This window comes from Juglans microcarpa x Juglans regia, chromosome 4D (assembly GCF_004785595.1).
Source record: "Juglans microcarpa x Juglans regia isolate MS1-56 chromosome 4D, Jm3101_v1.0, whole genome shotgun sequence".
NCBI classification, from domain to species: Eukaryota; Viridiplantae; Streptophyta; class Magnoliopsida; order Fagales; family Juglandaceae; genus Juglans; species Juglans microcarpa x Juglans regia.
Window position 1 is genome coordinate 11,255,752 of NC_054600.1, and position 13,665 is coordinate 11,269,416.

Here is a 13,665-nt window from a genome sequence, read left to right on the forward strand (position 1 = left end):
GAAAATCCGGGCACTTGTGGCATTGGTGGGGTTATTCAGAATGATTCAAGTCGTCTTGTCAAGGCTTATTCCTCTCCTATTGGTTTTAGTTCCAACAACAAAACGGAACTTTTGGCGCTCCTTCAAGGTTTGAGAATTTGTAAATCTTTACATATTTCTAATGTGATAGTAGAAATGGATTCGATTGTGGTTATTTCTTGGTGGATGAGAGGGCATTGTGGTGTGTGGGGTATTTAAAGGATTTTTGGGAGGAACTTGTTGGATTGGCTCACACTCTTCATTGTCATTTTCAACATGTGTTTCATGAAGGCAATATGGTGGCGGATTGGTTAGCCAAGAATGGGGCCTTAGGCGCCGATTTGGTTTATTCTAATAATTGTGCTTTGCCACGGATTCTTCGAGATTTGCTTCGTTTGGATTTCTTAGACCTCCCATCTCTAAGATGTTAGCTTCTATGGTATTTGTGGTTTTGTTTGTCATTACATAAGATTGTCATAGATTATTTCTTGGTTGCAGTCTTGATGGGTTTTTCAATAGACCTTTTTTGTTACCATGGTATTCCTCCGCCATAAATGAGGGTATTATTAATAAACTTGAGAGGGAGTCACTATTGGACATGTGACTTCCTGCTCTTCTTAAAAAAAAAGAGTATAGTATACTATATAGTGATATAATAATATAATGATATAATAATATGTATATAGTTATCTACTAATACTATATGTTAGTGATAATATAGTATAATCACTAATACTATAGTATCATATAGTGATATAGTATTGGTATAACTACCAATACTATAATGATTTATATAGTTATTTATATATAATGGATTACTAATAGTATTATTATTAATATTAGTATATATATATATGTAATAGTGTCATATAATGATATAGTATTTGATCATGTATGATAATATGATGGTTACATACACCTTTTGTATGAGTGTATATGTTCAAATGCATAGAAATATATTTATCCTTAATATATATATATATATATATATATATATAGTTTATATTAATAAGATATGATCAAATGTTCATGTTTAAGATTAAAAATTTTAATAATAATGTTGTATCAAATGTTATATTAATTTTATATTATTAGATTATTATTATACATGAATAATAGGATTTTAAAATTTAACAATTATATAAATCATATATAAAATAAAAAATTATATATATATATATGAATCGGTCCGGTATTAAAAAAGGAAAATCGAAACCGGACCGTTTTCAATAACATTTTGAGAAAAACAGAACCAGTAATCGACCAACCCGGTTTTGAATGGAATCGATTTGGTCCGGAACATATCTCGAAATTCTTATCTGTCCGGAACAGCCAAAACAAGAAAGTATACAATCTATTACTTATACTATCCACAATGCTCGCCTCAGCGGAACCTCTAGCCTCTGTGGGGTAGTTCACACACCTAACATTTAATAGTTAACACATATTAACATTTGAAATAGCACACATTAATGTTCGCCGATGCTATGAGCTCCACCATCCTACATGGCGCTTGCTTGGGGGTGAGGACTTTTGCTCTCCTTGGTCCTATCCTGGAAATGAGCAGGACCCACCTTCTCTAATGATGCAAGGTCCACCATCTTGCATGGCACTTTCCTGGGGAGAGGACTTTTACTCCTTGGTCCTTTCGTCAGATTGAGCATCATCTGTACTCCTGAGACGCTTGGAGCTTCAGCACCTTTCACGGTACCCGCCATCCAAGTGAGCAGCATGAGAAGTAATGGTGCTCGCCACCCCATCATCCTTCAGGAACGATCAATAAATGCAAGATTGTCCCAAGTAGCTGTGCTGAGAGTCAACAAAGGCATGAGTTGGGACATCCTCAATCAAGGAATTCATGTAGTTTGGTGGTTGTTCCGCCATGACATATAAGGTTGCAGTGCTCGTTCGGGAGGCAAAGGCGTGACCTGTTCTTCATATTTATCAGCATCCACTCTTCGATTCTCCAACATGCAATGTTTGTCCAGGGGAAAAACATGTAGGGACAAGAAATAGAAGGAGGTCACCTGCAGATAGAAATCAACTCCCATTTTTCGCTCTCTATATGAGCACTGCATGATAGAGAATCCAAAAATAGAAACCAATAAAACCACAGTGGGATAACTACCAAACCACACAATTTCCTTTAATGGGGTCTTCCAATTCCTGCTTGCGCTGACTCCCATTGAAACCATTTGAGCCAATCTCGCATTGAGTAACCCCTCTTTTGATTCGAGTTGACGTTGGTTGCCAAGGTGGCGATCACCCTTGTTCCCCATGCTACTCGTCTCGGTGGCCTGGGAGCATGGTGAAAAATGATGAGCCTTAAAACCTTAAAGAACCGCAGATGCTGCTCGAAGAAACAAGTCACGCAAGCACATTATTTATACGAGTCTATAACCCGTAGATTGTTGTGTACGAGAGAGTTTTAGAGAGAGACCGGATTTTATAATAAAAAAATTCAAAACAGTTTATAAAACAAAAAAATATAAAAGTTAAAATAGTACTTTTAGGTGGAGACTTAAATTGATCTTTATATGTAAGAAAAGAAATGAAACTTAAAAGTTACAATAATTCGTAATGAAATATTGCTTTTAAAATGATTACCGCTCCATAAACATAACACTTCAAGTTTAATAAATAGAATACCTACTTTTATAGGTAGAATGACACATCGGAGTCATATGACTCTGCTTAAAATACAAAACAATATAAATGTTGAATTAGTGCTTTTGGATAGAGTCTTGAATCGGTTTATATCATTATATGTAAGAAAAATAAATGAAATTTAAAAGTTACAATAGTTCATAATGAAACGTTACTTTTAAAAAGTTTACCGTTTTATAAATATAACACTTTAAATTTAATAGGTAGAATATTTACTTTATGAGTAGAATGAATTAAATGACTCCGCTTTTATATCTCTCTCTATATATAAAGAGGCTATCAAACGACAATTCTTGTTTTAACAGTTTGCATTGTTTTCCCGTTAAAAGTTATTCTTTTTCCGTTAAAAGTTATTCCCATCCGTTAAGTAGCTGTATTTCCAATTTTATACCCATTTACTGAGTCTTTTACGCCATCCGTATTTCAAATTTGATAATGCCCATTTATTGGATCTTTAAGCCCATTTATTGATTGTTAAATTATGAGTAATGAGAATACTAAACCGTTGTTTTTTCACCCACTCATTGAAATCATCTCTATTTATCAGTTACTGACGATACAACTGCATGCACATCATTCTGAGATTCATTGTATTTTGCATCTACCGTTACAAATCTCCAATAAATAATTACATATTAAAAAAAATATAAATACATAAAATTTAAAGAATAACACATCGCATAAAATACTCTTCTCATAAAATAATCTTCTCAGCCGAAGAAATTTCCCTTGTTTCTCCTTGAGTTTGTATTCATCTTTGTGCTCTTGAAAGCTACTAGAGATTTACATATTCAAATTTTGCTGAATTTGAGGTAATATTTCGTATCTCTATCAATCTTATGTTTAACTATTTGAATGAAAAAAATCCTATTCTGATCTCAAGATCTACAACTGCATATTCAGTTTATCTTTCTTCTATTCTCTGTCTCTCTCAAATCAGGTGTCTGGAAGCAGTGCAGTGGTGATAAAGTTTGAAGGAAATATTGAAAAGGTCAGTCTAACCACCTTTTCTGTGTTTATAGTATATCTATAGTCTAGCTATGTTTTATGTTTATAGTTTGAGTCTAATGTTTATAGTATATCTATAGTGTAGCTATGTTTTGTATTTATAGTTCATATAAAGGATACCAACAACCAGATATGAACCCAGAAAAGAGGAAAACTATGTGCACACTGTGAGTAGTATGCTTATGATTTCAAAGACATTTAAGAAAAGAAAACCACATAATTAAAAAGAAAATCACAACAAACAAAGAACACGATATCTAATTTGATTAATAATGTGCTTTTAGAAACATGCACCAAGAAAAGAAATTCTGAGTAAGACACAAAAGGGAAAAAAATCGAAAAATAAACATGCACTCAGAAAAGAAACAAAGAGAGACACAATAATAAAATCCTACTACCTAACGTCTACATTTGGACAACAATAAATATGGAACCTTTTTCTTGTAAGAGATAAAATTTGTTTTTGATAAGTAAACGATTGTATTAATAGAATAGACATAGCTCAAAGTACACAAGATTGTATACAAGAAGACTTCTAATGGCCCCCCAAGAAAAAACCATAACGGAACATATAACAAAACTATCAACTTCTAAATGCAATCGGGTATTCATAACAACTGGAATTTACACATTCATTACAATAACCAGAGTTCCAATCATATATATAATTTGTTCCTCCAAAAGAAACATTTACAACTGTGAGATATCATACGAAATCATAGTATTATTAAATATAGCAATAATCAAATTTGAGTATTTCTAATCAAATGTGAGATCTAAGACTATGAACCATTTAAAAAAAAAAAAAAAAAACTAACAACCATTATATGGCTAAAAAGAACCAACATTTGCCTCGGCAGAAACGATCAGATCTAAGAATGTGGTAAGGAAACAAATAGATCTAAGGAGAAAAAACACCTTTGCACGCCGAGCTGAAGGAGCTCGTCGATGGCCAAATCCAAAGCCAGGCGATCCAAAAACGCCTAACCGTTCTCCTCCGAAGCTCCCGCACGTCAAACCCACAAGTAGTTCCTGACCCGGCCATGGCCTTCTGCGACTTCGTGAAAAGATCTGCCTGGAAATCGTAGAGGTTGAGGTCGAAATGATGGAAACAGAGGAAGAAAGAGGCGTTGAGACTGGGTCTCACAGCTTCGGTTATTTTGGGTTTTAGCAAAACGGAGAGAAATCCTGGGTCGCGAGGTAGAGAGAGAGAAGAGGGGGGTCTGAGTTGAGAGAGAAAAAGCAGATATGAGTTGAGAGAGGGAGGAGAGGAAGAGGAAGAAGGAGCCGAAGCTCCCCTTCCCCCCAGCTGGACGAGCGAGTTCCTCGAGAGAGAAGGTCTGCTTCTCGACTCTAACACAGAATCAGGTAACATAGCTTGCGAGTAGAGAATCAGACGGATAGAATTCACTATCTGTGTGTTTTCTATGTATGAAATTGAACGGTGGATGCGGCCATAAGTTGTGTTTTCTCGGGTGGAGTGGACAACCAGGATTTGATTGTAGAGTGATGATGCAGATCGTGATGGAACCTCAATGTAATTCAATTCATCTCAATTCATCATTATAATTTTTTAAATTTCAACACAAAATATAATAAATAATTCAATATTTTAAAATTTTAAAATATTAATAATATTAGAAAATAATATTCTAAAAATATTAAAAAATAATTTTCTTACCGAAAATTTTCACCGAATTGTATTCTTTTTTTAATTTTTTACTTAACGGTATTTATTTAATGATTAATTTTTTTTAAAAAAAAAAGGTAAACTACTATTCCTACATGAATTTCTTACCAAAAATTTCCACCGAATAGCATTTTTTTTAAACTCTTTTTTTACTTAATGATTAATGATTAAGTAAGTGTTTTTAAATGAATTTGTGATTTTTTTATATTTTTTAAAAATATTTAAAATGTTTAAAAAATGATTGAAAAAAAAAAGAAAAAGAAAAGGAAAAAAAATATATTTGCCCTTTCAGTGAAGATTCTCTGTAAGAACCCTCAGAAAAAGAAACACACTTTAGTTTCCAAGCACTACCATGTATTAAAAAATAAACCCATACATTTTTCCCATAAAACAAACAATGAAAAAAAACATAGAAAACAAATATCCAGGAAAAAAGGATGAGAATGAAAGAACCAAATTGATTTCAAAATGAGGAGAATATAATTTCATAAAAGTCTTTATCCAAAAAAGCCCATGCAATACCTACGAATACTTAAATAAAAATTAGTTAATTATTAGCATAACTCTAAAATTCAGAAATGTCAGCTAATAAAATATTACAATAAGTATTGTTATTGTAATTGCTAAAAAATATGCTAAAAAATATAATAAGCTGGTCCCTGCATATAAAAAAATATAATAGCTAAAAAATATAATTGCTAAAATATATTAAAAAATATGTTAAAAATATTTTATTTAAAAATTCTCATATATGATATTGATCTATTCCTATAAAAATATGCTGGTCTCTGCTTATAATTTTGGTTTACTACTTGATACTTGATTTGAAGAACAAATAAATTTTGGTAAATATTTTATTTAAGAATTCTCATATGTGATATTGATTTTTTCTAATTTTTTTACTTAATGATTAAGTAAGTATTTACTGAATGATTAATTTTTTTAAGTAAGTATTTACTTAATGATTAATGATTAAGTAAGTGTTTTTAAATGAATTTTGTGATTTTTTTTATATTTTTTAAAAATATTTAAAATGTTTAAAAAATGATTGAAAAAAAAGAAAAAAAAATGAAAAAAAATACATTTGCCCTTTTAGTGAGGATTCTCTGTAAGAACTCTCAGAAAAAGAAACACACTTTAGTTTCCAAGCACTACCATGTATTAAAAAATAAACTCATACATTTTTCCTATAAAACAAACAATGAAAAAAAAATAGAAAACAAACATCCAGGAAAAAAGGATGAGAATGAAAAAACCAAACTGATTCCGAAATGAAGAGAATATAATTTCATAAAAGTCTTTATCCAAAAAAGCTCACGCAGTACATACGAATACTTAAATAAAAATTAGTTAATTATTAGCATAACTCTAAAATTCAGAAATGTCAACTAATCAAATATTACAATAAGTATTGTTATTGTAATTGCTAAAAAATATTAAAAAATATGCTAAAAATATTTTATTTAAGAATTCTCATATATGATATTGATCTATTCTTATAAAAATATGCTGGTCCCTACTTATAATTTTGGTTTACTACTTGATATTTGATTTGCAGAACAAATAAATTTTGGTAAATATTTTATTTAAGAATTCTTATATGTGATATTGATCTATTCTTTTATAGTTTTTCTTTCCCTGGTATTTTTTTATTTGATATGTTATTTTGTTATGTTTGCTTCCTTTTTTATTTAAATTATAGATAATTTGATTCTTAGTAATAAATCTAAATTTTTACATAATCATAATCTTCATTTTATTTGAGACCAAACACGAGAAACATCTATAGAGAGGAGATTTGAGAGACAGGATTGAAGAATCGTGAGGACAGAGAGAGAGAGACCTGTGGTTTGTGACAAAATACAGATTACAAAATAGGTAGGTGTGAGCGAGTGAGTTTGAGGAGGGTCAAGAGTGAGAGAGAGAGAGTAGGTCTGAGTGTGTGAGACTTAGAGAAGCAAATGAAGGTCGGTTAGAGAGAATTGACGAAAAACAAAAAGAGCTGAGAGAGTATGTCTGAAGAGGGAGAATAACAAAGGATTGAGAGAGAGTGAGAGAGTGAGAGACAGATCGAGAGACAAAGGTCGAGATAGAGAGACAGAAAAATGAAAGGATCATCGAAGAAAAGAGAGGGATTTGTGTGGCAAAAAATTGATTTGGGAAAAATATGCCCGCCACAACATCTAGTTGTAAAGACTAAATTGGCATCTTGCAACCGAGAAATAAAAGGAATAAAGACTTTTAACCTACGAATTTTTTTAATTTTCAAAATTTTAGGATAAATTATATATATATATATATAAATATTTCAATCAATTAAAATAAATAAAAAATCATAACATCCAAAATAAGAAATTAATAGAGAAATATTTTAAATAATTATTAGAGAAATAGTTGGTAGTTGCTTGGAATAGAGAATTAAGTTTGACAAATATTTTCTAAAACATTTTTTATATGTGATATTGAAATATGCTTTTGTTAGATTTCAGTTTCATAGTATTTTATCATTCGATTATTTATTTAATTTTTTATATGTAATATTGAAATATACTTTTGTTAGATTCCAGTTTCATAGTATTTTATCATTTGATTATTTATTTAATTGAGCATTGAAAATAATTTTTATTTATTTCTTTTATCTTGCTTGTGTAGAACAGTATCCAATAGTTAAAACAATCATTTTCTTCAATAACATAATGAGAAATTGTAAGATTCTATAAATAATTTTTTTAAAAAAATTTAACAACGAAAATATAAATTTGTGTAAAATTTAAGTCTGTAAACAATTTCTTGAAGATCATAGAAAACGACCTGCAAAAAAAATCATGTATAAAGATTTACCAGAAGAGAAAAATGAAGAGATTCGTAGAAAATAAAGAGAAAGATATGCTAAACAAAGAGCATCCAGAAGCAACTCGATTCGTATAAATGATTCGACATCATTTGGAGATGATGATTTTAATAGATCTGTTGGTGATCAAACGACTACATCGATTGCTCGATATTCAAACAATGATGTCCAATATACAGACAACATTCAAGACTTTAGTCTTGTTCAAAAAGTATCAAAGAGACAACATAATTCTGATATTCATATTGATATCACGGAAGAGGATTCGTCTCGTGAATCATGTGTTCTTCCTGGTGTTGATGTCTGTGTCATTAATTCATAGACAAATTCATCCATAAACAATGTCTCCGAATCTTCTAACCAACTCTTTATCCAGCAGGTTCTTCTCTAATCATTTTTCAAAATTTCTTCTTCTGCCATCATTCTGTTCTTTTTCTCTGAGATTTCGAAATATATTATACAAATAAGATCCATATGTTGTTCGAGAGGAGTCAAGCTACAGTCAGTTGCATCACAGTTCTACTAGATTTAGACAATTGTTAAAGGTAGTGTCATCTAAAGCATATTCTCTGCCATTAGTACCCAGCTGCATACACTGTAAAGCAAAGCGATTCTACCATGAAACAACTGGCTTTTGCTGTGCTGATGGAAAAATTTCTTTAGTCACAAATGATGTTCCTGATCAGGTTTATGCATTGTTCACCTCCAACACGAATGAATCTACACATTTGAGGACATACATTCGAACTTACAACAACAAGTTCGCTTTTACATCCTTCGGAGTGAAATTTGATAAAGATCTATACAGGAGAAATAGGAGAATTTATACTTTCAGAACTCAGGGACAGATCTATCACTATATCAACGATTTGCATCCTTCAAATGTTCATCCTTCTTATCTCCAGTTGTATTTCTATGATACAGAGCATGAATTAGAAAATCGCATTTCTGATTCAAATAGAATGGATCCATCAATTGTAGCTCAACTCATCGATATTCTTCGCATCAATCCATATTCCATTTTTTTTCCGTTCTCTTGGTGATTTGCCAGATTTGGAAAATCAAAAAATCCGTATAAGATCAGATGCTGGCTTAGATCAACGTGTATTCAATACCCCTACATCCTCACAAGTTGCAGCAATATGGGTAAAAAATGATGATGGAGGTCAACTAAGAGTACACGATTTTTGTCTTTAACCATTCTGGTGGAAGTCATATAGTTCAGTATTATTTTGGATGTTATGATCCGCTGCAATATCCATTATTATTTCCTTTTGGAGAAATTGGTTGGCATCAAGGAATTGAAAGGGTCAGTAGAGGAAGAAGATCTACACATAATGAAACAAGTCGATCAATAAATCCGCAACAATCAGAGACTGCAGATGAATTACTTGCAAGAGAACAGCGAGGTTAGATTGCGATATTAATATTCAAAAATTTCATTTAGTATGTACGTCTAATTTAATAACATTTCATTTACATTCTACTTTTGTAGCATTAAACAGAGAAAGGAAGGATCCAATTGTTTCGTGCTATGAATATTATTGCTACAAATTACAAATAAGAGAAAATGTTAGATCAATTTTACTACTTTCTGGTAGACTACTGCAACAATTTGTAGTGGATATGTATGTTAAAATCGAGACGTCAAGATTAGATTATTTTAGAAATAACTAACAACATATTCGATCAAAAGTATATCAAGGTATTGTTGATACCATTACGCTTGGGGAAACAGACGCTTCTAATGTTGGGAAACGAATTATACTACCTTCGTCATTTATTGGAGGTCCAAGAGACATGAGGAAAAGATATATGGAAGCAATGGCTTTAGTTCAGCGTTATGGCAAACTAGACATTTTCTTAACAATGACATGCAATCCAAACTGGCAAGAAATTACAAACGAATTAAGTCTGCATGAGGAGAGTCAGAATCGACCTGATTTGGTTGCTCGGGTCTTTCATGCAAAAGTAGAAGAATTGAAGGATCAATTATTCAAGAGGCAGATTTTTAGTAAAGTCTCAGCATATATCTACGTTATCGAGCACCAAAAAAGAGGTCTTCCACATGCGCATTTTCTAATTATCTTACATATGGATAGGAAAGTCTATGCGCCTGAATCTTTTGATGAGATCGTATTAGCAGAGATACTTGATAAAAATACAAACATGCACTTGCATAACGTTGTTGTCAAGCATATGATGCATGGACCATGTGGAGCCTTGAACCCATCAAATGTTTGCATGAAAAGAAATGGTTGTTGCAAAAGTAATTCTCCAAAGAATTATGCATATGCTACGACCGTTGGAAATGATTCCTTCCCAATATATAGACGTAAGAACAATGGAATAACTGTCAAAGTCAGAGGCAAAAATTTAGACAATTGTTGGGTTGTGCCATATAATCCATATTTGCTTGCAACATTTGACTGTCACATTAACGTCGAGATTTGTTCTACAATACAAGCAGTCAAATATCTTTACAAGTACATTTATAAAGGGCGTGATCGTATTGCTTTCAACCTGGTTTCTGAACAAAACAATCAACAAGTTGATGAAATCCAACAATTCCAATCAGCCCGATAGATTGCTCCCCCCGAAGCGAAGCTATGTAGAGAATATATGGGTTTGTTATTAATGAAATGTATCCAGCAGTATATAGTTTACATTTACATCTGGAGGATCAACACCCAGTGACTTTCCGAGCAAATGACGATCTAATTAACGTTGTCAGTTTAGATCGTTCCAGAAAATCGATGTTAACAGAATTCTTTACATTAAATCGAGTAGATGATAATGCAAAGAGATTACTGTATAAAGAATTTCTAGAGTATTATGTTTGGAGCCAACAATATAAAGAGTGGACTCATCGGAAAAAGAAAACCATTATAGGTCGTATTGTTATAGCAAATCCATTTGAAGGCGAGAGGTATTATCTTCTGATATTACTAAACCATGTAAGAGGACCTTTGTCCTTTGAAGATCTTAGAGCAGTTGATGGTGTTGTGTCCCCAACATTTCGCGAAGCAGCAACAATGCATGCTTTGCTACAGAGAGACAGTAGCTTAGAAGATTGTTTACAAGAAGCATCTCTATATCAAATGCCGTCCAGTTTTAGACGATTATTTGCAACAATATTGGTTTATTGTAATCCAACCAATCCGAGAGAACTATTGGAACGTTTTGAACAAGACATGTCAGTTGATTTCAAATCAACAGACGATTCTATATCAAATGTAAAAACTCAAGTATTGAAGTCAATTTCTTTCACAATTGAATCGATGGGTAAAGACATTAATTCCTACAATCTTCTTGATGACGACATCTGTTTTGATGAAGAAGAATTTCAATCTAGAGAAATCGATGATGAATTGGCTGTTGAAATTCTAGAAGAAGATATTGCTGTATCAGAATCTCTTAACAGTGAACAAAAACATGTCTATAATGCAGTGTTAGAAAAAGTATTTGCAAACCAAAATGCTGCATTCTTTGTAGATAGCCCGAGTGGGACAGGGAAAACATTCTTATACAAGGCACTTCTCGCAACAGTACGATCAAAAAAATTGGTAGCACTTGTAACTGCTTCATCAGGCGTTGCCGCATCTATTCTTCCGGGAGGTCGAACGGCACACTCACGTTTCAAGCTTTCACTTGATATTGACAAAACAATCACGTGTTGTGTCAGCAAACAAAGTCCCTTGGCAAACCTACTTCGTGCAGCAAAATTAGTAATATGGGATGAGGCTCCAATGACAAGAAAGCAATACATAGAAGCATTAGATAAAATGCTACGAGACATCAATGATTCGGATGTAACGTTCGGTGGAAAGGTTGTTGTTTTCGGCGGAGATTTTCGACAGGTATTACTCGTGGTTCGCAAAGGAACGAGACAAGAACATGTTAATTCCAATTTGGTTTATTCGTATTTGTGGCCTACATTGACCAAGTTCCGCTTAACTAAAAATATGAGAGCAAAATTGGATCCAGTTTTTTCATATTATGTGTTAGAAGTAGGAAACAGAATGCCACCGAACACAATTGATGAAACCATAAAAATTTCGAACGGGATGCTTGTTCCCTATGATGATGATAACACTTCTTTAGATCATTTAATAGAAGATGTTTTCCACAATATTCAAGAATATTCAGCAAATATTTCAACTATGATGAATCGGGCCATATTAACACCAAAGAACGGTTCTATTGATGAAATAAATGCATTGTTAATTCATAGGTTCCCAAGTGAAGTTCAGCGATATTACAGTTTTGATGAGACAATAGATGCATCTGAACAATCAGTTATGGAAGATTTCTTAAATACTCTAACCCCAAGTGGACTTCGGCCTTATGAATTATTACTCAAGAAAAATTGTCCCATCATGCTGCTTCGAAACATTAATCCTTCAAAAGGACTATGCAATGGAACCCGTTTAATTTGTCGGGCTTTTGATCGAAATATCATAGATGCAGAAATTGTAGTTGGATACCATATCGGAAAAAGGGTCTTCATTCCAGGGATACCATTCTTACCAAATGTTGATGAAAATATTGGTTTTCTATTTAAACGAACTCAGTTCCCTATAAGATTAAGTTTCACAATGACTATAAATAAGTCACAATGGTAGATATTGGATTATGTTGGGATTTATTTACCTTAACCAGTTTTTTCAAATGGTCAATTATATGTGCCTTTATCAAGGGCGAAGACAGCATCTACAGTGAGGATTCTAATACGACCAGTGTCCACTGAACAACGTGAAAATAACTGCACAAAAAATATTGTGTTTACGGAATTACTAATTTTATCATGTTCAAATTAATGTTATACAGGTAACTAGATTTAATTGTATAGTTCCGATTTACTGTCTATTATAATATTAATCTCAATATGACTAATATTCAATCATTTAATTAAATGTCTTCGTCAATTGCTCTGGTAGATCATGAATTTAAATCAACACTTGTTATACTTATACATCTGAAATTTTTGTATCTAAAAAGGGAAAAAAATGTGGACGGTGTATACATCAATAAAGGATATCACTCCAAATACAAGAAACTGAAAAATTAAGATGATCGTTGCGGAGAAGTCACCAAAGCGAATAAGCCAGCGCACAACTGTGAAGTACCAAAATCTGACATTATTTGATGAAGAGGTATAATATTTGTTAGCATATATTACGTTTCAAATTTTTAATATTCTTTGAAATTTGAGGTTCTTAAATTCTATCATATATTATATAAAAATATTAATGATGCTGCACTTATTTATTTATCTTTTTACAACATATTTTGTTTAGAAGAAATAAAAAATACAAAAATTATTAAAAAAAGTATTTTACTAAAATAATCCTCATAATTTTATATAATATGCTATTAATCACAATTATTTTTATTATTGTTCCAAGGAAATCGAGTGCAGACAGCAATG

At 32.0% G+C, this 13,665-nt stretch overlaps 1 protein-coding gene across 1 annotated transcript; it reads left to right on the forward strand.

Moving 5' to 3' along the window:
• The first annotated feature begins 10,058 nt into the window (after positions 1-10,058).
• On the forward strand, positions 10,059-10,820 carry LOC121260131. Its single transcript, XM_041161977.1, has one exon. It carries the CDS (start codon positions 10,059-10,061, stop codon positions 10,818-10,820), a length of 762 nt encoding a protein of 253 aa, XP_041017911.1.
• The last annotated feature ends 2,845 nt before the right edge of the window (positions 10,821-13,665 follow it).